General features: G+C 48.3%; 1 protein-coding gene and 1 long non-coding RNA gene across 7 annotated transcripts in view; one reads left to right on the top strand and one right to left on the bottom strand.

Annotated features, from left to right (window-relative positions):
• The window catches only part of PTPRN2 (protein tyrosine phosphatase receptor type N2), an 831,667-nt gene that overhangs the window by 491,460 nt on the left and 313,392 nt on the right, over positions 1–26,815 (bottom strand). For all 6 annotated transcript variants that reach the window (XM_058723632.1, XM_058723627.1, XM_058723630.1 and 3 more), the window contains 2 exons: positions 23,440–23,602; positions 3,052–3,412 (listed from right to left, as the gene is read on the bottom strand). In XM_058723632.1, the coding sequence (XP_058579615.1) occupies positions 3,052–3,412; positions 23,440–23,602 (524 nt within the window). The remainder of the gene's footprint in view (positions 1–3,051; positions 3,413–23,439; positions 23,603–26,815) is intronic.
• LOC131508657 (uncharacterized) lies at positions 15,662–16,585 on the top strand. The gene is made up of 2 exons (XR_009260074.1): positions 15,662–15,900; positions 16,214–16,585. It is a non-coding gene; the product is annotated as an uncharacterized LOC131508657 (long non-coding RNA).

The raw sequence follows: 26,815 nt of genomic DNA, 5'->3' as shown, positions 1-26,815 counted from the left end.
AATTAGCCAGAGTGACAAAGCAAATTGTGTTTAAATCTAAATGTTCTACGATTGCCTCTTCTGAGCTCCAACTTCGTCTTAAGTGATCTGACAGTGGGGGTGAGTGCCATCCTTTATACTTTTGAGCTGCAGCTTCTCATCAGGAAAATGAGGTTGAAAATAATACCGCCTTATAACGGTGACATGAAAATCAAATGAGGCCATTTGTGTGGAAGAATCCACTGGTTCATCCACTCAGCAAACACTTTGCCAGGCACACGCTGGGTGCTGGGTGCTGGGATGGGGACAGCGACAAGGAGGCCGTGTGTCATCTTCCTAAGCTGATGGTTTAAGGGCGGGGGGGGGGGGGACAAACATTTGTCAAACAGTCGCACAAACATGTACTTGCAGACTGTGAGATGTGCTCGGGTGAAGGCACAAGGTTCCAGGAGCCTCTCCTCTGCGGTGGGGTAGCAGCTCATCTTGCTGAGAGATCGAACACTTCAAAGAGCCAAGCTGAAGTCTGCCAGGGAGGCTGAGTGGCCCCAGCTGCTGATGCTAACACAAGACACAGCAAGACAGTGTCCCCCTCACAGAAAAGCACCCTGTCACCACCTCTGAAGCCTCGTTGCTGAACAGTTAACACCATGGTCAGACCTCTGGGCTGGGCTAGCTCCTACACTGCAGGCTTACAGAAAGTACAGAGCACAGGAAGCAGGAACCAGGGACATGCTATCATCAGGATGCACCAGCAAAATCCAGAATGTGAAAACCCCACGAGACAAGCAAAGAAGAAGAGAGAGAACCCTTGTGAGATCTAAAGGGGCTGAACAGACAGACCCACCAAGGCAACGGCTCTTCTTTTGAACTTCAAAAAAACCAACTGTAAAGAAAATTTATGACAACTGAGAAATGTGAGCGCCGATTAGATCACAACACTAAGACATCACTATTAATTTTAATGTGTGATAAAACTATTGTGGTTAGGTTTATACAAGAGTTCTCATCTGCCAGCAATACAATGATGAAACCACTTGATAATGGGGAGGTGGTGGGGGCGTAGAAGTGGCAGGAAAGGCCAGGAGCTGCCTTTTGCTGAAGCCCAGTGATGCCATGCCCAGGGTTCATTTAACAATACCCTATTTATTTTGTGATTGACATTTTACATGTGTCCTTTTAAAGCATAAAGTGCAGCTGGGAAGACAGTATACGTGAAGGGATGACCAACATCGCGAGTTAGCACAGAAAAAAACTGCCAATGAAATTATGCAGTTAATAACGGTCATTGGAGAATGGAGATCAAAGAGGATTTCCCCAAAGACCTGTGCCTCAGGGGACGTCAAGAAGAATGGGAAGGTACCAAGTGACGGGGAGACAGAGGCTCTTGAACACTAGCAGACACGTGGAGCCGGTCGTATTCTGTGAGCACACCTGGCTCTCTAGTGCACTGAAGTCTCTTTCGTAGAGGCTTCCCACTGCCAATAGCTAGGACAGAAGTAGTTGATAAAAGGGATTGTTTTAAGTTGTGGGAGATGGGAAAGGAGACAGAGAAGGAAGGGGTGGTTACATAAGCTGGGGCAGCCAGCAGAAGACGGGAAGAGGGCGGTCAGCACCACGGAGAGGGCCCAGAAGTCCCAGCAGAGGCCACTGCTTGGCCACCACCCAGTGGCTGGGGGTGACTTTCTGCAGTGTGCTCATAGCAGAGGTGCCGGGTGACACTGAGCCGGGGAAGATGGGAAAGGCAATGACAAGTGAAGGCCAAATTGGCAGCTGAAGGCCACTGGCAGAGTCTAGGGATTATGGGAGTTGCAGAAGGCAGCAGGGCCAGTAAAAGGAACTTCTCACAGCTGCACAGAGGAGAAACACCCCCAGAGGAGAACATGCTGGAGAGAGAGGTGCCCCCCCAAGCAGCCGCCTCCTGCAGAGCAGTGCCAGACACACCAGTGGGTATTTATGTGCAAACAATTGGTAGGCAAGCGCAGTCTTCTTTCTCATACAGCTTTCTCTCCCAAGACAAGAAGGAGAAGAAAGCATTAGTAATGGCCACACACGTCGCCTCCCTGTAATTATAACTGTGTTTTCCTTCCATTTAGAAGGTGCCATAATGGCTTTGTGGACCGAGAGAGAGAGAGAACAAGCAAGCTACTTAGCTGAAAAGCAGCCATATGTAGAAAAGAAGGCTGTCAGAACAAATCCAATTAAGGCATCACTTATAGAAAATAGAACACTAACATTAATGTGATTCTCGGTCAATTAAAAAAACCTGTTATCTGCTTGATTTTATTATTTGTATATCTTCAAAGAAGAAATCATATTTTATCAGAATCTCACTTTCTATTTTATGGTCTTTGAAAAAGGCTGCTAGAAGATAAATACAAGGGGACCCCTCTGCACCTGACAGAGGCAGAGGAACCAGTAAGTACCGCATCCCTGTGGGATGGCCACAGCAGGGCGTGACTCACGGAAGAGCCCTGAAGCTGCCGTGCTGAGGCTCAGTCACTTTGAAGGCCCCACGGTGCCTGCACTGCATCGTGAGGGGTATCCGTGTCAGACTGGGCTCTTCTGGGGACAGTCAAGCAACGACAAATATGTGACGTGACCCCGAGTCTGACCATAAGGAGTGCTGAGGCACGACATATGCCGAATCCACAAGCGTTCATGTTCAGTTTTCCACAATGTTCTGTGGCCAGCATAATTTGGGGTCAGACTTGGCCATTGTTCCTCAACGTGTTTCAGCATCTTCATCAATGATGAAAGAAGCTGACTCTGAGAGGGTGGGGGTCTAAACACTGTGGCCCCTTCCACCCCAGGAGGGCCCTTTTCTCCCTTCAGCACCACGGCTGGATTCTCTTGGCATGAATACAACCACCTTCTCTCCTCAGAGCACCAGAGGCACAGGAGGGTGCCCGAGGCCCTTTCTCTCGCTGCACTGGCTGCAGCCATGACCTAGGGGGCAGCACTGATGCATCAGAAGCCATTCAAAGGATGTGTAGAGTGGAAAGGACTGGCCCTGGGCAGGGGCCAGAAAGACAAAAACAACAAAAACCCGGGGATTGGTGGAGGCTAACTTACCATCGCTCATGGCCTGGGGCAGTTTGGGGGCTCCTGGAGGCGAAGGCCACTTCCGGGGTTCCACCGGCGCCGAAAGGACCCTTGGTGTTTTCCACGGTGCATGCAGTGGGTTTCGTGGCCACGGGTCACCTTCCCCGTGGGGCGCCGGGGGCTTCCGAGCCGCATATGCGCCCAGCGCAGCGATCAGTTTCTGCCTTTTGACGTTGCCATCCACCTTGGGGCTGAGCTCGTCAGGCTGCAGCCTGCCAGGGGTCCGCAGTGGGCGGCCCCCAGGGTAGTCTGCCCCAGGGCCAGGAGCATAGGTCAGAGCAGACGTTTGCGCCATGAAGGTCAGCACGCTGTCAGCAAGGGGGTCCTCACCCTGCAGGAGCCGAAGATCAGAACAATAGCAGGTGAGTCTCCATGTCAGCCAGTCAAAAGGACGTTTGACCTCAATTTTCAAGGCACGAAACAGCACCGACATTTCTGAAATGAACACCCAAATTTTCACTCCACTGATGGACCGAGTTCTATGGCCCATATTTGTATTGTTGTTTTCTAATAGCAGCTTTATGGAGATATAATTCACATACCACAAAATACATCCTACTCAGTGTTTTAGTATGTCCAGAGTAGTGTGAACATCAACAGTGACTTTAATTCCAGAACGTTTTTTTACCACCCCGACAGAAACCTTGTGCTCACCCCCATTCCTCCTCCCCGAAGCCCTAGGCAACCACTAATCTACTTTCTGTCTCTATGGGCTGGTCTGTTTAAGACATTTCATATAAATGGAATCACACGACATGTGGCCTTTGTGTCTGGCTTCTTTCACTTAGATGTTTTTGAGGTGCATCCACACATCAGTGCCGCATGCCTTCCCACAGCTGGAAAACACTGTTTTATTTTTTTTTTTTTTTTTTATTTTTTTTTTTTTGTTTATTTATTTATTTTTTTTAATATATGAAATTTACTGTCAAATTGGTTTCCATACAACACCCAGTGCTCATCCCAAAAGGTGCCCTCCTCAATACCCATCACCCACCCTGCCCTCCCTCCCACCCCCCATCAACCCTCAGTTTGTTCTCAGTTTTTAAGAGTCTCTTATGCTTTGGCTCTCTCCCACTCTAACCTCTTTTTTTTTTTTTTCCCTTCCCCTCCCCCATGGGTTTCTGTTACGTTTCTCAGGATCCACATAAGAGTGAAACCATATGGTATCTGTCTTTCTCTGTATGGCTTATTTCACTTAGCATCACACTCTCCAGTTCCATCCACGTTGCTACAAAAGGCCATATTTCATTTTTTCTCATTGCCACGTAATATTCCATTGTGTATATAAACCACAATTTCTTTATCCATTCATCAGTTGATGGACATTTAGGCTCTTTCCATAATTTGGCTATTGTTGAGAGTGCTGCTATAAACATTGGGGTACAAGTGCCCCTATGCATCAGTACTCCTGTATCCCTTGGATAAATTCCTAGCAGTGCTATTGCTGGGTCATAGGGTAGGTCTATTTTTAATTTTCTGAGGAACCTCCACACTGCTTTCCAGAGCGGCTGCACCAATTTGCATTCCCACCAACAGTGCAAGAGGGTTCCCATTTCTCCACATCCTCTCCAGCATCTATAGTCTCCTGATTTCTTCATTTTGGCCACTCTGACTGGCGTGAGGTGGTATCTGAGTGTGGTTTTGATTTGTATTTCCCTGATGAGGAGCGACGTTGAACATCTTTTCATGTGCCTGTTGGCCATCCGGATGTCTTCTTTAGAGAAGTGTCTATTCATGTTTTCTGCCCATTTCTTCACTGGGTTATTTGTTTTTCGGGTGTGGAGTTTGATGAGCTCTTTATAGATTTTGGATACTAGCCCTTTGTCCGATGTGTCATTTGCAAATATCTTTTCCCATTCCGTTGGTTGCCTTTTAGTTTTGTTGGTTGTTTCCTTTGCTGTGCAGAAGCTTTTTATCTTCATAAGGTCCCAGTAATTCACTTTTGCTTTTAATTCCCTTGCCTTTGGGGATGTGCCGAGTAAGAGATTGCTACGGCTGAGGTCAGAGAGGTCTTTTCCTGCTTTCTCCTCTAAGGTTTTGATGGTTTCCTGTCTCACATTCAGGTCCTTTATCCATTTTGAGTTTATTTTTGTGAATGGTGTGAGAAAGTGGTCTAGTTTCAACCTTCTGCATGTTGCTGTCCAGTTCTCCCAGCACCATTTGTTAAAGAGACTGTCTTTTTTCCATTGGATGTTCTTTCCTGCTTTGTCAAAAATGAGTTGGCCATACGTTTGTGGGTCTAGTTCTGGGGTTTCTATTCGATTCCATTGGTCTATGTGTCTGTTTTTATGCCAATACCATGCTGTCTTGATGATGACAGCTTTGTAGTAGAGGCTAAAGTCTGGGATTGTGATGCCTCCTGCTTTGGTCTTCTTCTTCAAAATTACTTTGGCTATTCGGGGCCTTTTGTGGTTCCATATGAATTTTAGGATGGCTTGTTCTAGTTTCAAGAAGAATGCTGGTGCAATTTTGATTGGGATTGCATTGAATGTGTAGATAGCTTTGGGTAGTATTGACATTTTGACAATATTTATTCTTCCAATCCATGAGCAGGGAATGTCTTTCCATTTCTTTATATCTTCTTCAATTACCTGCATAAGCTTTCTATAGTTTTCAGCATACAGATCTTTTACATCTTTGGTTAGATTTATTCCTAGGTATTTTATGCTTCTTGGTGCAATTGTGAATGGGATTAGTTTCTTTATTTGTCTTTCTGTGGCTTCATTGTTAGTGTATAAGAATGCAACTGATTTCTGTACATTGATTTTGTATCCTGCAACTTTGCTGAATTCATGTATCAGTTCTAGCAGACTTTTGGTGGAGTCTATCGGATTTTCCATGTATAATATCATGTCATCTGCAAAAAGCGAAAGCTTGACTTCATCTTTGCCAATTTGGATGCCTTTGATTTCCTTTTGTTGTCTGATTGCTGATGCTAGAACTTCCAGCACTATATTAAACAACAGCGGTGAGAGTGGGCATCCCTGTCGTGTTCCTGATCTCAGGGAAAAAGCTCTCAGTTTTTCCCCATTGAGGATGATGTTAGCTGTGGGCTTTTCATAAATGGCTTTTATGATCTTTAAGTATGTTCCTTCTATCCCGACTTTCTCAAGGGTTTTTATTAAGAAAGGGTGCTGGATTTTGTCAAAGGCCTTTTCTGCATCGATTGACAGGATCATATGGTTCTTCTCTTTTTTTTTGTTAATGTGATGTATCACGTTGATCGATTTGCGAATGTTGAACCAGCCCTGCATCCCAGGAATGAATCCCACTTGATCATGGTGAATAATCCTTTTTATATGCTGTTGAATTCGATTTGCTAGTATCTTATTGAGAATTTTTGCATCCATATTCATCAGGGATATTGGCCTGTAGTTCTCTTTTTTTACTGGGTCTCTGTCTGGTTTAGGAATCAAAGTAATACTGGCTTCATAGAATGAGTCTGGAAGTTTTCCTTCCCTTTCTATTTCTTGGAATAGCTTGAGAAGGATAGGTATTATCTCTGCTTTAAATGTCTGGTAGAACTCCCCTGGGAAGCCATCTGGTCCTGGACTCTTATTTGTTGGGAGATTTTTGATAACCGATTCAATTTCTTCGCTGGTTATGGGTCTGTTCAAGCTTTCTATTTCCTCCTGATTGAGTTTTGGAAGAGTGTGGGTGTTTAGGAATTTGTCCATTTCTTCAAGGTTGTCCAATTTGTTGGCATATAATTTTTCATAGTATTCCCTGATAATTGTTTGTATCTCTGAGGGATTGGTTGTAATATTTCCATTTTCATTCATGATTTTATCTATTTGGGTCATCTCCCTTTTCTTTTTGAGAAGCCTGGCTAGAGGTTTGTCAATTTTGTTTATTTTTTCAAAAAACCAACTCTTGGTTTCGTTGATCTGCTCTACAGTTTTTTTAGATTCTATATTATTTATTTCTGCTCTGATCTTTATGATTTCTCTTCTTCTGCTGGGTTTAGGCTGCCTTTGCTGTTCTGCTTCTATTTCCTTTAGGTGTGCTGTTAGATTTTGTATTTGGGATTTTTCTTGTTTCTTGAGATAGGCCTGGATGGCAATGTATTTTCCTCTCAGGACTGCCTTCGCTGCATCCCAAAGCGTTTGGATTTTTGTATTTTCATTTTCGTTTGTTTCCATATATTTTTTAATTTCTTCTCTAATTGCCTGGTTGACCCACTCATTCGTTAGTAGGGTGTTCTTTAACCTCCATGCTTTTGGAGGTTTTCCAGACTTTTTCCTGTGGTTGATTTCAAGCTTCATAGCATTGTGGTCTGAAAGTATGCATGGTATAATTTCAATTCTTGTAAACTTATGAAGGGCTGTTTTGTGACCCAGTATATGATCTATCTTGGAGAATGTTCCATGTGCACTCGAGAAGAAAGTATATTCTGTTGCTTTGGGATGCAGAGTTCTAAATATATCTGTCAAGTCCATCTGATCCAATGTATCATTCAGGGCCCTTGTTTCTTTATTGACTGTGTGTCTAGATGATCTATCCATTTCTGTAAGTGGGGTGTTAAAGTCCCCTGCAATGACCACATTCTTATCAATAAGGTTGCTTATGTTTATGAGTAACTGTTTTATATATCTGGGGGCTCCGGTATTTGGCGCATAGACATTTATAATTGTTAGCTCTTCCTGATGGATAGACCCTGTAATTATTATATAATGCCCTTCTTCATCTCTTGTTACAGCCTTTAATTTAAAGTCTAGTTTGTCTGATATAAGTATGGCTACTCCAGCTTTCTTTTGGCTTCCAGTAGCATGATAAATAGTTCTCCATCCCCTCACTCTCAATCTAAAGGTGTCCTCAGATCTCAAATGAGTCTCTTGTAGACAGCAAATAGATGGGTCTTGTTTTTTTATCCATTCTGATACCCTATGTCTTTTGGTTGGTGCATTTAATCCATTTACATTCAGTGTTATTATAGAAAGATACGGGTTTAGAGTCATTGTGATGTCTGTATGTTTTATGCTTGTAGTGATGTCTCTGGTACTTTGTCTCACAGGATCCCCCTTAGGATCTCTTGTAGGGCTGGTTTCGTGGTGACAAATTCCTTCAGTTTTTGTTTGTTTGGGAAGACCTTTATCTCTCCTTCTATTCTAAATGACAGACTTGCTGGATAAAGGATTCTCGGCTGCATATTTTTTCTGTTTAGCACACTGAAGATATCGTGCCAAGCCTTTCTGGCCTGCCAAGTTTCAAAGGAGAGATCAGTCACGAGTCTTATAGGTCTCCCTTTATATGTGAGGGCACGTTTATCCCTTGCTGCTTTCAGAATTTTCTCTTTATCCTTGTATTTTGCCAGTTTCACTATGATATGTCGTGCAGAAGATCGATTCAAGTTACGTCTGAAGGGAGTTCTCTGTGCCTCTTGGATTTCAATGCCTTTTTCCTTCCCCAGTTCAGGGAAGTTCTCAGCTATAATTTCTTCAAGTACCCCTTCAGCACCTTTCCCTCTCTCTTCCTCCTCTGGAATACCAATTATGCGTATATTATTTCTCTTTAGTGCATCACTTAGTTCTCTAATTTTCCCCTCATACTCCTGGATTTTTTTATCTCTCTTTCTTTCAGCTTCCTCTTTCTCCATAACTTTATCTTCTAGTTCACCTATTCTCTCCTCTGCCTCTTCAATCCGAGCCGTCGTGGTTTCCATTTTGTTTTGCATTTCGTTTAAAGCGTTTTTCAGCTCCTCGTGACTGTGCCTTAGTCCCTTGATCTCTGTAGCAAGAGATTCTCTGCTGTCCTGTATACTGTTTTCAAGCCCAGCGATTAATTTTATGACTATTATTCTAAATTCACTTTCTGTTATATTATTTAAATCCTTTTTGATCAGTTCATTAGCTGTTGTTATTTCCTGGAGATTCTTCTGAGGGGAATTCTTCCGTTTGGTCATTTTGGATAGTCCCTGGAGCGGTGAGGACCTGCAGGGCACTTCCCCCGTGCTGTGGTGTATAACTGGAGTTGGTGGGCGGGGCCGCAGTCCGACCTGATGTCTGCCCCCAGCCCACCGCTGGGGCCACAGTCAGACTGGTGTGTGCCTTCTCTTCCCCTCTCCTAGGGGCGGGATTCACTGTGGGGTGGGGTGGTCCGTTTGGTCTACTTGCACACTGCCAGGCTTGTGGTGCTGGGGAGCTGGCGTATTAGCTGGGGTGGTTAGGCAAGGTGCACGGGGGCGGGAGGGGCAGGCTTAGCTCGCTTCTCCTTAGGTGATCCACTTCAGGAGGCGCCCTGTGGCAGCGGGAGGGAGTCAGATCCACTGCCGGAGGTTTGGCTCCGCAGAAGCACAGAGTTGGGTGTTTGCGCGGAGCGAGCAAGTTCCCTGGCAGGAACTGGTTCTCTTTGGGATTTTGGCTGGGGGATGGGCGGGGGAGATGGTGCTGGCGAGCGCCTTTGTTCCCCGCCAAGCTGAGCTCTGCCGTCCGGGGGCTCAGCAGCTCTCCCTCCCTTTGTCCTCCAGCCTTCCTGCTTTCTGAGCAGAGCTGTTAACTTCTGACCTCCCAGACGCTAAGTCGAGCTTGCTGTCGGAACACAGTCCGTCCGGCCCCTCCGCTTTTGCCAGCCCGACTCGGGGGCTCTGCTTGGCTGGCGAGCCGCCCCTCTGCCCCGGCTCCCTCCCGCCAGTCCGTGGAGCGCGCACCGCCTCGCCGCCCTTCCTACCCTCTTCCGTGGGCCTCTCGTCTGCGCTTGGCTCCGGAGACTCCGTTCTGCTAATCCTCTGGCGGTTTTCTGGGTTATTTAGGCAGGTATAGGTGGAATCTAAGTGATCAGCAGGACGCGCGGTGAGCCCAGCGTCCTCCTACGCCGCCATCTTCCGGAACTCCCTCCTGGAAAACACTGTTTTAAAGACGCAGTACATTTTGTTTATGCATCAGCTGGTGGACATTTGGGTGGTTTCTCATTTTGGGCCGTTATGAATAATAGTGCTATGAACATTCATCTACAAGTTTTGGGGGGACATATGTTTCCAATTCTTTTGGGTTCATGCCCGGAAGTGAAATTGCTGGGTAGTATGGTAACTCCACACTTGACTTGCTGGGAGCTGCCCGAATGTTTTCTGACATGGCGGCACCGTTTTACATTCCCAGCAGCGACGTGTGAGGAATCCGGTTTCAACAGCACCTCGCCAACGCTTGTTATTGGCCACCTGTTTCCTTACAGCCATCTAGTGGGTGTGAAGTGGTAGCTCACTGGGTGTTGATTTGCATTTCCCTGATGGCTAATGATGTCATGGACTCCTTGTCTTCCTTGGAGAAATGTCTGCCCAATTCCATCACCTGAATTGGTGTGAACTGTTGCAAAATTATCTCTCCATCCACGATCGAAGCACCTATATTGCCTGTCTTACCGTCTTTATTTCACAACAACTCCTTTCTTTACCGATTATTGGAATCACCTTTATAGCCTATTCCTTTAACAGCAATATTCTGAAACATCAAGGCTGCCAGGCTTTCTCTTAACAATTATATGTAACATCAAATCCGTGGCCTGACCGACATGGTCTTTCATTGAGCCTCCACCTGTAAGTCCCCCTTATTCACTGAACCCATTTTCCCGGGAGGAAACAGACTGTTTTGCCACTAGACACCCCAAGGCCCAGCTGTCCTCCCCTCTGGAATAGCTACAAAAGTGTTAGAAGTTTCAGTGTTCTACCTCTGTGGAACCATCAGAATTTCATGGACAGACACGGAAATTTCCAACTTGGAGATTCTCAGAAAAGTTATGGCTGTCCTTGAGGCTTACTCCGAGCTCCCTCCATGGTGTGGAATGGGTCCATGAACCATAAAATTTTAAAATCTTGCCCATTCACATTTTCTAAGTGCACCTCGCTGGGGCCACAACATCAATGTTGAGTCAATAGGGAGTAGACCTTCGGATCTAGTTAAGATGTGCAGCCATCACTGAATTTAAGACAAATGGTTCAGACTCCCAAGTCTGGCTATTTCCAAAAATATTTGGGTTCAGGCTTCCAGGATAGACTTTGGTGTAGCAAGTTAGAAGTCAGAAAACTAGGGTTGATAAGGGTTCTAAGTTGTTGTTCTCACATATGAACTTGGGCAAATCACTTGACCTTTGGAGGCTCAATTTTCTGTCAAAGAAGGAGACTGGACATTATCTCTAAGATTGCTTTTATTTCTAAAATGATGTGATTTTAGCTGTCATCCAAATTGTTTAATGTTGTCCAAGTACTAGCTGAAACCAACTGCTTTTCCTTTCGAAAAGAGAAAGGAAGATTCATTAGAGAAAGGGAGAGAAAAATAAAATGCTACCACACAAATAGCCCCTCCAGCATTTTCCCACAAATTGGGTGTAAGTGTCAATCTTAAGCCCAGGCTGAACTCCCGTTCAGAAAGGCTGTCTCCGAACACCTGGTCAGGTCATAGTGCTGGGGGCTAGGGAAGGCCTCCAAATGCCTCATTAATGTGCCCACAAGCCTCTCTCCTCTTTTTGCCATGAATGCAGCCTAACCGAGGACTTCTGCTCAAAGAGCCTCTAATTATGGTCGAACTGGAAAGCCCCTGGTAAAGGACAAACCAGGCTGAACACAGTGCACAGTGGATCACTCCTGAATGAAACCTGTGCAGTGGAATGGGATAAACAACCTACTTTGGGTCTGTTTATGCTGTGAACCAAATTAAGTAAAGAGGGAAAAAGAATACTTCAGTAGGTAAACTGTAGAAATCATAGAAAAGCATCAGTTTTTACAAATCATCCCAGGTCCTCTGTAAATGAAGGCCAGCACGATGGTGTCCTCAGGGGAGCTCACTGTGGCCCAGGCGAGGGTGCCACCGAATAACCAGGAGTCCTGGGAAGTGGGAGATCGGCAGGAAGTGTATTCTGGTGGCGGCTCCTCCTGCGTGGCTTCAAGTCTTGAAGGAGAGACTAGTAGGCGGGGCTGGATTCTGGGGCAAGGCTGCCTGGGTTTGGCTCACACCTCTGATCTCACAAACCTAGTGAGCTTTGCTTTGGCGAAGTATTTAATCTCCAAGTCATCCGTAAAACGGGGATGATAACACTCTGCTTGGCACAGCGTGTTAATGGCTACTGCCACTAGTATCGTTGGGGTTATTATCTACTTTACCTCCTTAGGCCTTCATTTTCTTTCTTTCTTTATTTTTTTTTTTAATTTTTTTTTTCAACGTTTTTTTTTAATTTATTTTTGGGACAGAGAGAGACAGAGCATGAACGGGGGAGGGGCAGAGACAGAGGGAGACACAGAATCGGAAACAGGCTCCAGGCTCCGAGCCATCAGCCCAGAGCCTGACGCGGGGCTCGAACTCACGGACCGCGAGATCGTGACCTGGCTGAAGTCGGACGCTTAACCGACTGCGCCACCCAGGCGCCCCTTCATTTTCTTTAAAGCAGGAGGAAGTCCACAGATGAACTGAGCCTAAACCACCCCCCCCCCGAAGAAGTTTTAAGCCTCAATTCAACAAATTTATGATGTCAGGTTCCCTAAAATAATGCTGAATAATTTTTAGGACTTTAGTCGCCCCAATCCGGAAATTAGCAGCCTAAAAGTGTAACAATTTGCCACTGTCCAACACTGTCCAACACTGTCCAACACACCAACTGGTGTGGCCAGTTTTGGTACATTGGTTCTTGGTACACATGCTAGAGAAATCTAGTGTGGGAATCCCTGGTATGGTAAGTACACTGTATACGAGGCATCTGAGAACTGCCACAGTTGATAAAATTTACCCCGAAATTCTATTCCTCCAGGCACATTCCTTAACCCACAGTGTGGCCACATGAGAAGTAGAGTCTGCTCACCCGCTCACCCACACCTTCTACACTGGATAAAACCACAGGGAAAGAAGGCTCTTTGGGGAGACTGGCCTGATCCTGTCAGCACAGCTCTGTGGAACCTGCATAGCTTTGGACAACCTCCTTGCGCTTCACTTTTACTACCTTCAAAATTAGGAATATAGTTCCTTTTTTTCTTAAAGCAGGTAAAAGCATGAGAGTAAAAAGGTGAGTTAAAGTGCTCAGCACATGGCTCAGAGATGTTTGATAAATGGTAGGCGGTCGCATCACGTCTATCACCATGATCCCCACCGACATCATCATCACCATCAATATCGTCACTATGAGCACGATCACCTCCCTCACCGCCGTCACCTCCCTCACCGCCGTCACCATCCTCACCGCCATCGGCACGTCCCAAGCACCAGCGATGCGGTGTGCCAAGCTCTGGCCTACATTCTGTGGGGGAAGACTGTCTCAAACATGGACCTGTCTTCAAACAAATTGCAGACTGCAATGGGGGCTATGTCACAGACGTATGTATTGAAAGCATATTATTAAAGAGGTTTAGTGATACCAATTTGGAAGGAAGAGGGGAAATCAGGGCTGCCGCCTGGAGCCAGCTGACACACTTCCTAAGAGCCGCAGGCTGCACTGCACCCCTATCTGCCAAACAATGAAACAGCCATGGATGCTCCCTATACCCCCAGCCTCCCCAGGACCAGGGGGCCAGAGCTAAGAGCCAGGCCTCCTTCCTCTCATGGAAGTCTGCCCACTCCAGCCCCAGACTGTAAAAGTAGGAGTTCAGACTGCCAGGAAGGCCTCGGGGCCCTCGGAGCCCCACGTGCAAACACTGAGTGGAGGAGACTCATGTCTGCACACTGGCCACTAATGCTTATCAGATATTCTCTTATGCCAAGGATCCAACACAAATTAGGAAACTCAAATTGGGTCATCTTTTGACCACAGAACAAACATTTTCTCCAGGTTGTCTCACAGCCCGAAGGCAGCATTGACAAGCACATTGATCAAGACTTGCTTACTGCCGGTGACGAAACACACAGCAGTGGGGCTGTCCACAGGCTTCCTGATGAGATGACCCCATAATGCCATCGGATGTGGCCAGATCTGGGAGCCTCGTAGGAACCCTCCACCTGCAATTCATTAACGTAGAGATGGGATTACTTCTCTGTGCCTTTCTGTGCTCAGGCCATGGAGGGTGATTCGGGGGAGTCATCAAGTCTCTTCCTCTCCCTCTATCTCTGTCTCTGCTTCTCTGTCTCTCTGTTTCTGTTTCTTTCTCTATCCCTCTCCACTCCTGACTCTCCCTCTTCCTCTCCTTCCCTCCCCCTCCCTCTCTCCCTCCTTTCTTCGCCCACTTCCGCCTCCCTCTCTCCCTCCGACACTCCCCCCTCCCTACCTCTCAACACAGAGAGAAGGATGTCCTGCCAAGGTGTTCAGGCTCTAAGTGTCCAGCCTGCCCCGTGTGCAGGGAATAGGTTGGAGGTGTCATTCTTACTGACGGCATCGTTGCCAAGACAAAAGAAATGTTTGCCTTCAGGGGAGCTTAGGGACAGACACTGGTCTTTCTTTGCAGCTGAGACGTAGTACTTTCAGTTAGAAAAGTCAGTCTCCAAACACTTTTTACAGAGTTCACAAAAGCTACGTAGTTGAAGAGATGTTAAGTCCTAAACTCAGGATCAACGAATCGTGCAGAAAGCTGACAGCAACATGAGGTGTGGACTGTAAGTGATGGATATCTACAGTGATTCTGCGCTATGCTAGCTTGGAATGGCTCTAGAGACAGCTGACGACATGAAGCCAGCGCCAGCGCCTCGCCTCTCTATCCCCCCACATTGCCTCTTCTTTCTGTCATTTCTGCCGCACCTGCTGTCCTTCTGGTCCGCACCTTGTCCTACATACAGCCCCAGACTCAGCAAGTAACAGGCAAAAGGAATGGACTGGAGCAGAGACTTGTGATCCATTTTCTACCCATGTTGGATAAGTACCAGGCGTGAAATCAGAGGCCCACTGGCTAATATAACCACCAGGAGGACATCAGGATCACAATCACAAAATGGGTCCTGTTTTCTGAGTGCTGGTACCAGGCTGTTCTTTGGTGTTATTTCTTTTTGATCTTCTCAAAAGCCTATGGCGTACACAAAGCTACAGCATTTTTTGGATACGAAGCCAACAGAGTTCTGGCAAGTGAGAACCAAGGCTGGGACGACACAGCCCTGGGCGTCTGGCTTCAGGCTGCGCTATAGAAAGGAGCAGGCTCGCCCTGCAGTCCGTCTGCTGCTCCACAGAGTTTGGGGGAGTAAACTCGGTGGGCTTGCATTTGGCATAAAAAATAAACATGGAAAGGCTGGGCAAGAATCTCAGGATTCCGATTTCAGTTCTACTACCAAGTAAGTGTTTAAAGCAGGCATTTCACTCCATCTTTCTCAGACTCGGTGTCCCTCTCCAAACTGAAGGTCTCGGGGAGCTTCTCATCCTCATAAACGTGGGTCTACAGAAAGTACAATGCAGCCTGACATGACGAGGCTGTGGCTTTTTGTCCGTCTGTCCCATCAGCTCCAAAGAGTCCCGATGGAAGAGGTGAACGTCTCTCAAGAGTGCCTGAGTAGCTTCTCACACATGGTGACGTGAGATCAAAAAGAGAAAGAAAAAGGAGAATGCCTTCTGCCCATACAGAATGCAACACTAAAGAAAAACAACGAACAACGACTTCTCACAAAGCTTCTCTGTGGCTTCCTGTGTATGTCTACACACCCACCTCTCCTACCAGCAAGCCAGCTGTGCAAGGGCAAGGCCGGCTGCAGGATCTGGCACGGGGCTCAGCAGGATGGAAGGCAGAAACACGGACCCAGGAAATAAACAGGGCAGGGGTCTGGGAGGGATTGTCGGTGCGTGATCACTCCCCGTGAGGTCGCAGATTGGTCTCCGGCCCTCGGCGACTGTCACACCTCAGATGCTCCGCCTACTGGGTGAGCAGATGAACAAGTGAGTGACACGCGGGCTGGTTTGCCCACGGAGCTCAGCCCCGAGCTGACTGGAGCCTCGGTAAGTGGAGAGGGCTGGGCCTACCAGGGAACGGGGGGTGGTACTCACAGTAACTATGATTAACCCCTTCCTGCATATCGGGCACACACCCCAAGAACAGCTCCACCGTACGATCCCAGCTTCCCACCGAAGGTCAGGAGAAACGATAGCTTGAGAGGCAACTTTTAGATCAAATGAGCATCACAGATGTGGTTCAGATACAACGTCGTGGCCACGGTCCTCACAGCTCGGCACGTCTGCACGCGCTATTCCCAGTGGAACAGCTAAGAAGAGGGCAGGAGGGAACCTGAGTCACCAAATTCAATTTCCTCAGGCGGCACCTCTTCAGAAATGGGGGGAGACGGGCTCGCTGGTGGACGCCTGGCTGCTTCCCAGTCCGGGGCTGTTAGGAAGCTGCTGCCAAGGGCAGCTGCATGCAAGTCTTCCTGTGAACACATCTTTCCTTTCTCTCGCTACGTCACAGACAGGTGAATGTCCAATTGTAAAGAAACTGCCAAATGGTGGCTATAACGGTGGTATCACTGTTATTTTTTCGTTAGTTTTGGCCCATCTAATGGACACAAAGTAGCAGTTCCTCAGCGTGTTAGGCTGTGTTTCCCCCAAAGAATAATCATATTTGACACCTTTAAGGCCCTCGCTGGCCTTTGTATATCTTTTTTAATAAAGCGTTAAAAACTTTTACACATTTTGTGTCGGCTTGCTCATCTTTTTCTTTTCCATCTCTAGTAAGGTGTGATTGACACACAATAAATAGTACACATTTATGCGGACACAACCATACACCCATGAAGCCATCTCCAGAGTTAAAGCAACGAACATAACTGTCACCCAAGGAGTGCGCTCGTCCCCTAACAGTTCCTTCCAATTGCCCTCCACTCCCACATCATCGGGCAACAACAGATTTCCTCCTGCAACTCATACACTAGCTCGTATTCTGTAAAATTTTGTATAAATAAATTTATAAAAATATGTACTTTTTTCCTGTCTTTCAGTCAGCATAATTATTTGGAAAGTCACCCATGCTATGGCATGCATCAGTAATTCATTCGTTTTTATTTCTGAGTAGGATTCCACTTTATAGATCAAACCCAATTTGTTTATTCATTCACTCGTTGATAGGCATTTGCGTTTTTCCAGTCGTTGGCAATTACCATTACAGCTGCTATGAATATTCACATACCATCTCCGAAAGGACAAAGCTCCGATGTATCCTGGACACCAGTGGGATGGCTAAATCATGGAGCAGCATATGTTTAATTTCTTAAGAAACTGCAAATGCTTCCAAAGCAGCTACACTGTTTTACGTTCCCACCAGCGGAATATGAGAGTTCCAGTCCCTCCACCCCACTGCCAACATATGGTGTGCTCAGTCTTTTAAATTTCAGTCATTCTGGTAGGCATGTGATGGCATCTCCTCATGGTTTTAATTTTTATTTCCCTGATAAACAATGATGTTGAACATTTTACAATGAGTTTATTTGCCACCCATTTATCTTCTTTGGTGAAGTGTCTTTTCAAATCTTTTGCTCAATTCTTTATTTGCCTCCTCTCTTTCTTCTTAACAAGTTTTGAGAGTTCTTTATACATTGCAGAGAAAAGTATTTTCAGGTGTATTATTTGCAAATATTTCTTCCCAGCCTGTGACTTGTCTTTTCACTCACTTATCATTATCTTTTAAAGAAGAGAATTCCTAATTTTTATGAAGTCCAATTTATCAATTTTTTTCTTATGGATTGTACTTTGCTGTCATAGTTATACATCAGTATGGGGGCCCTTAACACTTTTGAGCCTTCTGACACACGATCATGGTATATATATATCTTCATTAATTTAGAGTTTCTTTACTCTCATCAATGTTTTTTTTTTAATTCTCCGTGTACAAATCCTTACACATATTCTTAGATTTCTCTCTAATTGCTTCACAAGCTTGATGCTACTGTAAGTAACTTTTCAGAATTTTAATATCTAATTGTTTGTGGTTATATAGAAAAATATAATTGATTTTTGCACATTGACTTTGTATTCTATGGCATTACTATGCTCACTTACTAGTTTTAGTAGCTTTTTTGGTAGATTCCACCAAATTTTCTGCAAAGGTGGTCATGTAATCTGCATGCCTTTTATTTTTCTCTTACTTTATTGCACTAGCTAAAACCCCCAGTACTGAAGAGGCAAGAGCAGACCTCCTTGCCGAATTCCAGATTTTAGGTAGAAAGCATTCAGTCCTTCCTCATTCAGTGTGATGTTAGTTGTAGATTTCTACCATGAATTGATGATGACTTTTGTCAAATGCTTTTTCGGCATCTTTTAAGACTATCATATAGTTTTCCTTTTTCTTGTTAATATGGTGAGTTACACTGACTAATTTTCATATGTAAACAATCTCCTTATATCATGTATTATGCTTTTTCATATAATGTTGGATTTGCTTGCTAAAATTTATCTATAATTTTTACTTCTATATTTCTGAGGAATAATGATCTAAAGCTTTCTTTTCCTTTATCTTTCTTTGTATGATTTTAATCCTTTGATATTTATTGACTTATTTTATGGTCCAGCACACGATCTATATCGGGAAATATTCTATGTATACTTGAAAATAATGTATATTCAGCAGTTTTTAGATACTATCATTCTATCAATATCAATCAGGTTAAGTTGTTGATGGTATTGTTCAAATCTTCTATATCCTTAATGTTATTTTACCTATTTGTATAAGAAGTTACTGAGAGAGGAGAGTTAAAATCTCTAAAAATGATCGTAGACTTGCATAATTCTCTTTTTAGTATTCTTGCATTTTCGCTTTATGTATTTGAAGTGCTGACATTAGGCTCATAGAAAAGATTTTATGTCATCTTAATGAATTGATCATTCGGTTGTTATAAAATGCTCTATCTCTGATAATGCTAATTGTCTTGAAGTGTACTGTGATTAATATTAACATCATCACAGCAGCTTTCTGATATTTAGAGTTTCCATTGTGTATATTTTCCATGCTTTTACTTCCAACTTATGTATGTCTTTCTAATATCATGTGTTTTGGCTTTAGTAGAATATAGTTATCTGTTTTCTGTTTTTATTAATTTGAACATCTCTGGGGGTGCCTGAGTGGCTCATTTGGTTAAGTGTCTAACTTTTGGTCTCAGCTCAGGTCATGATCTCTCTGTGTCAGCACAGAGCTTGTTTGGGATTCTCTCCCTCTCTCTCTGCCCCTCCCCTGCTCATGTGCATGTGCACTCCCACTCTCTCGCTCTCTCTCAAAATAAATAAATGAGTTTTTTAAAGAGTTAAAAAAAATTGAACATCTCTGCTTTTCATTTGGAGGGCTTAATCCACGTCTATGCCACAATTATCAGTATGGTTGGAGTTAAGTCAACTTTCCTGATATTTGTTTGATAGCCCACAAGGTGGCAAAAACGTCTGCACAGCGGCGTTGAAAACATCTGATTATGTATTTCCTGTGCTTTATCCAGTCTCTGTTCATTAGAGAGAGGACACTGCACAGAAAAAATAACAAGTTCTAGGCTCTCGTGCAGTCTTTATTTTTTTTTTTTAAGGGGAGACTCAGAGAACCTTTTCAACGTTTTTTATTTATTTTTGGGACAGAGAGAGACAGAGCATGAACGGGGGAGGGGCAGAGAGAGAGGGAGACACAGAATCGGAAACAGGCTCCAGGCTCTGAGCCATCAGCCCAGAGCCCGATGCGGGGCTCGAACTCACGGACCGCGAGATCGTGACCTGGCTGAAGTCGGACGCTCAACCGACTGCGCCACCCAGGCGCCCCTCTCGTGTAGTCTTTAATACGGAGAACCATCTATCTCAACACAGAAGAAAAAAGCCTAAGCCAAAAATGCCACCAAGTGCTCATGTTCTGAATCAGCTCGTTACTGTTGTGCTGGAGTGGCCGCATGGCAGGGGGGCCGCAGGGTCCAGCACCCCACCCGGGACGCGTGTGAGGGAGAGGCCTGCCCGGATGAACCACAGTGTGCGGCCATCTTGCCGGGGGCGGTTAAGGACTATGCGAGTCGTGCTCGGCAGACGGAGTCAGACGGATGGAGTGTGTGGGGATGCGAGCGCCAGACCCTCTCTCCTGAGATGGATGCCGGTCGTCCTGTGCCTCCGAGGGCCCCAGGGTAGAGTCACAGGCACTGACCCCACAGCCTCAGGGCTCTGGAAGGTCACACTCTCGTGCAGAATGGGGAGGCCTGTCCAGATGCTCGGGGTCAGAGTCGCCAGGTAAGTGAGCCGGGGCTGGACGGACTCTGCTGCGAATCCCGCTGACCAGCGTTTGGGGGCTACAGACTCACCCCCCCCCCCAACCTCAGGCCCAATAGGACACTGGGTGGCTCTGGTAGAGTCATTCACCCACCTGGGGGTCACACCCCCAACCCCAGCTCTGCCACGGCTCCCCTGCCCCCAACACTGCCGGCATAGACCACGTGACAGTCTCAGAGTCCCTGATGTCACACTCTTAGGTTACCCCACAGCAGGTGCGGACAGCAAGGCAGTATGGCAGAGGACCCAGGCCGTCCATGCCCGTCCTTGTCCGAGGAGCAACAACTTCTGTTCTAAACTGACGGTCATCCCAGCGTGTAGCTGAGTGAGGAGATGGCCACGCAGGAGGGGAAACGTGGTGCTGGGTTCAGGATGAGCACGAGGCCCCGCGGCACCGGCGGGCGGCTGATGAAGCTTCGCCAACACCCTGGGCTCCAGCTTGTGCGCCTTCCTGCTCCGTTTCTGTCCCCGGCATAGAAGGCCGCAGACCGGTTAGGGACGGGCGCCGCTTCCCAGAGAAACGTCGGCAGGTTGCTTTCAAGCTTCTCCTGGGTCTCGGGAACTTGTAAGGACCGTCTTGCCCTTCCCGCCTCCACAACCATCTCTGGGTCCCACACCCAGGGACGCGACGCAACGTCTCCATTACAGAAGCCAAGGCTGAGCATGAGGCTTCATGTTCCTTTTGATAAAGACACATCGGGGGACAAAGGAGGAGGACAAACGAGTGATCTCACATTTGTGTGTATTCCAGTCTTCCATCCTCGGGACTGGGAGAAGCTGGTTTCCCCAGCACCGCGGAGTAAGTCAGCAGGTGAGTCGCTCGGGCTCTGGGCGCTCTGCGGGGCTGGGCACCCAGAGCTCAGCTGCGGTCTCCTCGGGAGACAGGGCTCCCGCAAGAACCAGCAGGCGGTTTCCAGACCTACATTCACTGTGTTTCTGCAGACAGGTTAGGACTAACAATGGCCTGACTCAGGCCTTTGCTGTGACCTCTATGTGCATTGTCTCGCTTCTCCTCACAGTGACTCTAGGACCGTTTTACTGCCCAACTTCACGGCCAAGGACCCGAGGGCAGAGAGGCTGAGCGGCCTCCCCGAGGCCACACGGCACTGGTGGGAACTGGTTCTGAACGCCCTCCAGAGTGTCCAGAATCTCGCCCACCACGTCTGGCCCCCAGCCAACACCCAGGAAAAGGTCCTTGACAATTGTACCTCTCACTCCACGGTATCCAGCTGAGCATCTGGCTCATAGAAAGTGCTCAGTCTCAATAAATGAATAAAAAATCTTAAGTTCAACATCTAGAAAAAAATGTTAAGTGGATCCGGCTCAGACGGGGTTACGGCCCACACTGAGAAGCCGGCCAAGGGTCCAGGCGGGAGTGGGACTGGCCGATTGCAGCGTGGGGGCCGCCCTGCATTATCTTACTCTCTCCTGCTAGGGGCTCGTCTGTGAGGACTGAATCTGTTATAGCAAATGCCACGAACTGGGCAAACACATTCCCACGATCCAGGACAGAAATGTGACTGTGCAGGAGCTCCCAGCAGCCTCTCAAAGTGGCCTGGGGGCTCTGGAACCCGATGGCCTCAGCAGGCGCCCTGGCCGGTGCTAGGACTCCCCACAGGGCCTCTGTATCCCAATGTGACTATGAAACGAGGGCTGGACAGTGAAGGACCTCGAGGAGGGGCTGACACAAGTAACAGGACCCTAGAGAAGCCCGGACGACAGACGTCCTTTCTCTGGGCTCTGCCCATAAGATGCAGAACTGAACCAACCTTGCACCTCAGCCCACACCTAACTTGACCTCACCTTGCGGGGCCGCAGCACCAGTTCTGACGTGCCCGCTCAGAGTCCACTGCTGTCCTCAGGTGACTCGGGCCTCATCAGCAGTGTGCCCTCGAAAGGACCTTGCATGGGCGCTGCACACAGTCTCAGCCCAGGGCGGGCTTTAATCACTTCAGTGGCTTCTTGACAGGAAAATAATTGAAAAGGGGACACACGTTGCATCCCCCATATTTTCTGGGGAAAATCTTCTGAGGAAACCCCAGCAGAGCCTCAGAGGAAAGGGACCTTCAGTCATGCGTCACTCATAGAAAGGAAAATATGTCAAATCCCAGTGGACATAACTAATGTCCAGCAAAAAAGTGTGCACATCACTGCCAAAACCCAACATGTCCACGATCACCCTGGACTTCAGCACTTTGCCCAAACCCCCTCCTCGGGATGCATGAGGCCCCTGGTTCTGACTGTCCCTGCTCTCTCCAGGTGAGTCAAAATCTGGTAAGTCCAGTTTAACAAGTAGTCATTCTTTTCCATCTAAACAGCTGACATTTGTGATTCTGTCTCTTTAAAATGTCCTTTTGAGCATCTCAGAATGGCTTGAGGGCATGTAGTGTCGGTAGAAAATGAACTTCTACCCAAGAGCACGGCGCCTAGACCCTCCGCACCACACAGGATGCCCACCTAGGGCAGGCGAGCCCAGGATGCAGAGGCTTCCTGAGAGGCAGGCCTGGCAGTGTGACCCCAGCACAGTCCTGGGCTCAAGTGTCCCTTGGGTCCCCTAACCCCAGCACAGTCCCAGGCTCACTAAGCAGGATGGGGGCCCCCCAGGGTCCCCCTGACCCCAGCACGGTCCTGGGCTCACTCACCAGGATGGGGTGTCCCCTAGGTCCCCCTGACCCCAGCACAGTCCCGGGCTCACTCACCAGGATGGGGGCCCCTGGGTCCCCCTGACCCCAGCACAGTCCCGGGCTCACTCAGCAGGATGGGAGCACCCCTGGGCTCCCCTGACCCCAGCACAGTCCCGGGCTCACTCACCAGGACAGCAGGCTCCCCTGGGCCCCCCTGACCCCAACCAAATTCAGGGTCCCGGTTCTGCTCCCTCACAACTGAGTGTCCACTGCTGTAAAGGCGGTAAAGGAGGAAACACCCTCTTTGCTGCCTGTAGGTACCCTATCTGTATTTGATGGTGGCTTTCTAGAGCGTCCGAGCCTGCTCCAAGGAAGACATCCTGAAGACCTTCACCCCTAAGGGTCCTGGACTGCTGACTGGCTCCGTGTGGACGGTGGGTGGGCAGCCACTGCTGGAGTGTTGTGTGCACCTCTGAGCAGGGTCCAGGAGCATTCTCTGCACACGCCCTGACCGTCCCTGTACCACATACTAGTCCGGGACTCAGGAGAGAAACCAGGAAATGCCAAAGACTCACACTGGAGAAAAGGGCACGTGGCAGGTGAAAGACACCCTCCCAGACCACGGAGCTCCGAGGCTCACCTGGGCTGACGGCCTGTTGTGCTTTGTGCGGAGGCGCACGTTTGGAGCAACAGCCTGGGACAGGGCCTCCAGGTATGGCAGGTAGCGCTGGACAGCCCTGGCCAGACCACCGTCGTCCTCCAGACTGGACCTCCTGTCCTCATCCACACTCTGCTTCGAGGTTCTGAAACACACAAGAAAACTATGAGCCAGTCGCACATTTGTTTATGTCAATTAGCTGCCTGGCCCTCTGCTCCGCATGACAGAAATGCATGCGGGACGACCCTGGAGCCTGAGCAAGGACACGGGTCTCAGGGCCAGAGGGTGAGGCCCGCCTCCTTGACGCACATTAGCCTTGGACTTGAATCTCTCAGGCGCCTCCCTGAGCCTGGCGTCCTGACGCGTCTCCGAGCCACCGTGGGCACTTGATGAGAGGCCCCTGGAGAGGTCAACGCGGCCTCTCTGAGCACCGGGGGTGGGAGGCAAAGGCCAGCAGACAGAAAGCAGCCAGGACTTGCTGCAAGGCCGATCCTAGGAGCAGAGGGCAGGGCTATGCGGCAGGCCCGCAATACGAGAGGCTCACGTGGAAGGGGGTCTGAGGTTTGGGAAATGGAACAGGCTGGGGAGGAAGGAACACAGGCAGGGGAGGCAAAGGCAAAACCAAGAGCCGAGAACGGGTCTGAGGCCTGAGCCCCGGCTGCCGCGAGTGCAGGTCGAGGCAGCGGAACTGAGAGCTGACCTCGTTACAGACAGGGCAGGTGGGTGTCCCACAGGCGAAGGCTGCTCTCCCCCAGCGACATACAGTAGAAAGAGCCCTGAAATCAAGCCCTCCCTGGTCTCACCGCATCCCAACGCCTCAGCAAACACCCCACATACATGACTGTTCAGATGCAGGGAGCACCTGCCGATGGCTCGCTGCTCACGGCTGCAGAAGAGTGACCCAGAGGTGCCCTCCTGACTGCCAGGGCCCACGAGCGTGCTGGGTCCCAGGGCACAGATGGCACTAGACCCATGGTCAGCTGACTCTGAGACGGGGGCCTGATCCTGGGTTACCCCGGAGCCCCAGTGTGGCCACAGGTCCTTAACAGAGGGCAAGGAGGTGGAAGGCGGTGGCGGAGTGATGAGGCGCAGGATGACTTCCAGGAAGGCGGGGAAGAGCGCAAAAGGGAGGAAACAATTCCAGCCCGGCCCTCTTGAAGGGGCCGCCCTGCGACACCACAGGCCTTGGCTCAGGGAGGCCCAGGCTGAGCTTGTGACCCAGGGAACTGCGAGGTGACAGGCGGTCACCGTGTAAGCCACGAGGTCTGTGGTGATCTGTCACAGCAGGAAACTGACGCAGTGCCAAACATTTCTATGCTGGCACTACGGAAGAGCCACGTACGCATCACCACCTGTGTGTGCGGTCCACGCCAGGCACACAGGTTTGCAGCAGGAATGACCGAGAGAAGCTTTCTGCCTTCTTTCCACGTGGCAGCGAGACACAAATGGGGCTTGTTCTGAAGCTAGACGCTGCTTCACGCCCGAGTGCCGGCCAGAAAGGCCGTGGCTGTGTCCAGGAGGGGAGGCCAGGATGAGGCCGGAAATGCAGGCTGACCGATCCAGCACGGATGTGAGAGGCGAGAGGGCAACCGCTGGACTCATGCTCAAAGTCATTAAGAGAACGACCAACTGCCCAGCAGACAGAGGCGTTCTGCACAGGCTGAGCATGACCAGAACCAGAGGCACAGAGGAAGCGACCGGGTAGCACCCCTACTGGCAGGAAGTCAGGGTCACGGGCCTCAACCCATCCAGGAAACTCATCTGGCCCCTCAGTGGCCTCCTGTCCGGATCAGCCCCCAGTCCTCCCATTACCCACAGCCTCCCAGAGCCCTGGCTCTGGAGAGCTGACCTCTGTGCCCACCCATCTCACAGCCTGGATCCGCCGACCAGAACTTCCCAGCCCGCTGACGGCCTTGCTTTGAGCAAAGCAGCCGCCCCCAAAGGGCCACGACGCACCCTAAATGGGGCAGGAGACTAAGCAGCAAGCTCTCTCTTCAGAGACCCCTCTGTGTCACTGAACTCTCTGATGCCCTGATCCCTGCGAGGAGCTTGTCTGATGATGAGCTCTAACATTGGCACCGTGTGTAACGTGGAGAGGCTGAGAACTTCCCAGACCATCAAGTCCAGGTTCCCTCTCCTTAGAAGCTACCTGCCAGTTTGTTTTTCCTCCCACATCATGCTGTCTGCAGCCGGCTTCGCTGTGCCCACTGACACATCTCTGCAAATGGCAACATCACCCACCTGTGCCCCGGCTGTAGCCCACGGGGCTCACTTCTCTTCTCCCTCGTCTCTGTTCCTCACTCGCACATCACACACTCCTTCGGGCTGACCCAGAGACCCCCCAAACCCGTCCACGTTCCCCTCATGTAAGTCACGAGCAGCCGTGCGTGATAGCCCCGGGGGGCCTCTGCCCTCTGTCACCTGGAAGCCATGGGGGCCTCTGGAAAAGTTCACCAGGTCACATCACTAACTGGTAAAAGCCCCAATCACACTCCACTTCCCCGGACATTCATTCACCTCGTAGCTCAGAAACTCCCTCCCAGCCACATCCAACCCGAGGTGTGTTCCACTCATTACTTATTACGTTACCTTCAATTCTTTGTAGCTTTTATTACTGACTGAAATGACCTTCTTTATTTAATATGTACTTTTTGTTGCTACATATCCTCTCACTAGAATGAAAGCTGCTTGAGGGAAGGGGTCGTATTTCTCTATATTCTTCACGTTCTCTGCTCCAAAGCCCCGAATTTATGCAGAGCCTAACTCAGCAGGCACTGAAAGTGTTGACTGAAAGAAAGAACTTGGATACAGACGGTAAATTCTGGGTCGATGCAGAGTTAGCCCAAAACGCTCACATTTCACATTACTAACCTGTTAAATGACACCTTTCCTGTGCAACCTAAAAATTATCACCGAAAGTGAATTCAAGATAACAAAAGTGATCATTGTGGTGGGGGGGGGGGGGGAAGAGGAGAGCGTGATCAAATTACTTTTCTTTTGAAAGAAAAGTGTCTCATTTTAGATTATAGAAGACATCATAGTCCCAGTCTGTTAGGCCTCCTTGACAACCGCAAATACTGTTTGTGTAGAAAGAACCAGACACGTTTCCCATGGCAACTGTATATAACCTCAAATTGTGCTCTCTGTAGTGGATGTTCAATAAATGTGGCAGCTGATTTTTGAATAATAAGTAATTATAAGCAATTATAAGCTCTGACATTTACATAGCCACATATGTGGGTGGTTTTTTTTTTGCTACTAAATGCATTTGACCTTCATGTAAGTAAATACTGGTTTTTAAAATTTGTATTTTTTTAATTATCTGCCAGAAGTACCCTTGACGTTGAACAAGAATATC

Source organism: Neofelis nebulosa, chromosome 4 (genome assembly GCF_028018385.1).
Source record: "Neofelis nebulosa isolate mNeoNeb1 chromosome 4, mNeoNeb1.pri, whole genome shotgun sequence".
In the NCBI taxonomy this organism is placed as follows: domain Eukaryota; kingdom Metazoa; phylum Chordata; class Mammalia; order Carnivora; family Felidae; genus Neofelis; species Neofelis nebulosa.
The sequence above is the reverse complement of the archived record's forward strand: the minus strand, read 5'-3'. Positions and strand labels throughout refer to the sequence as shown.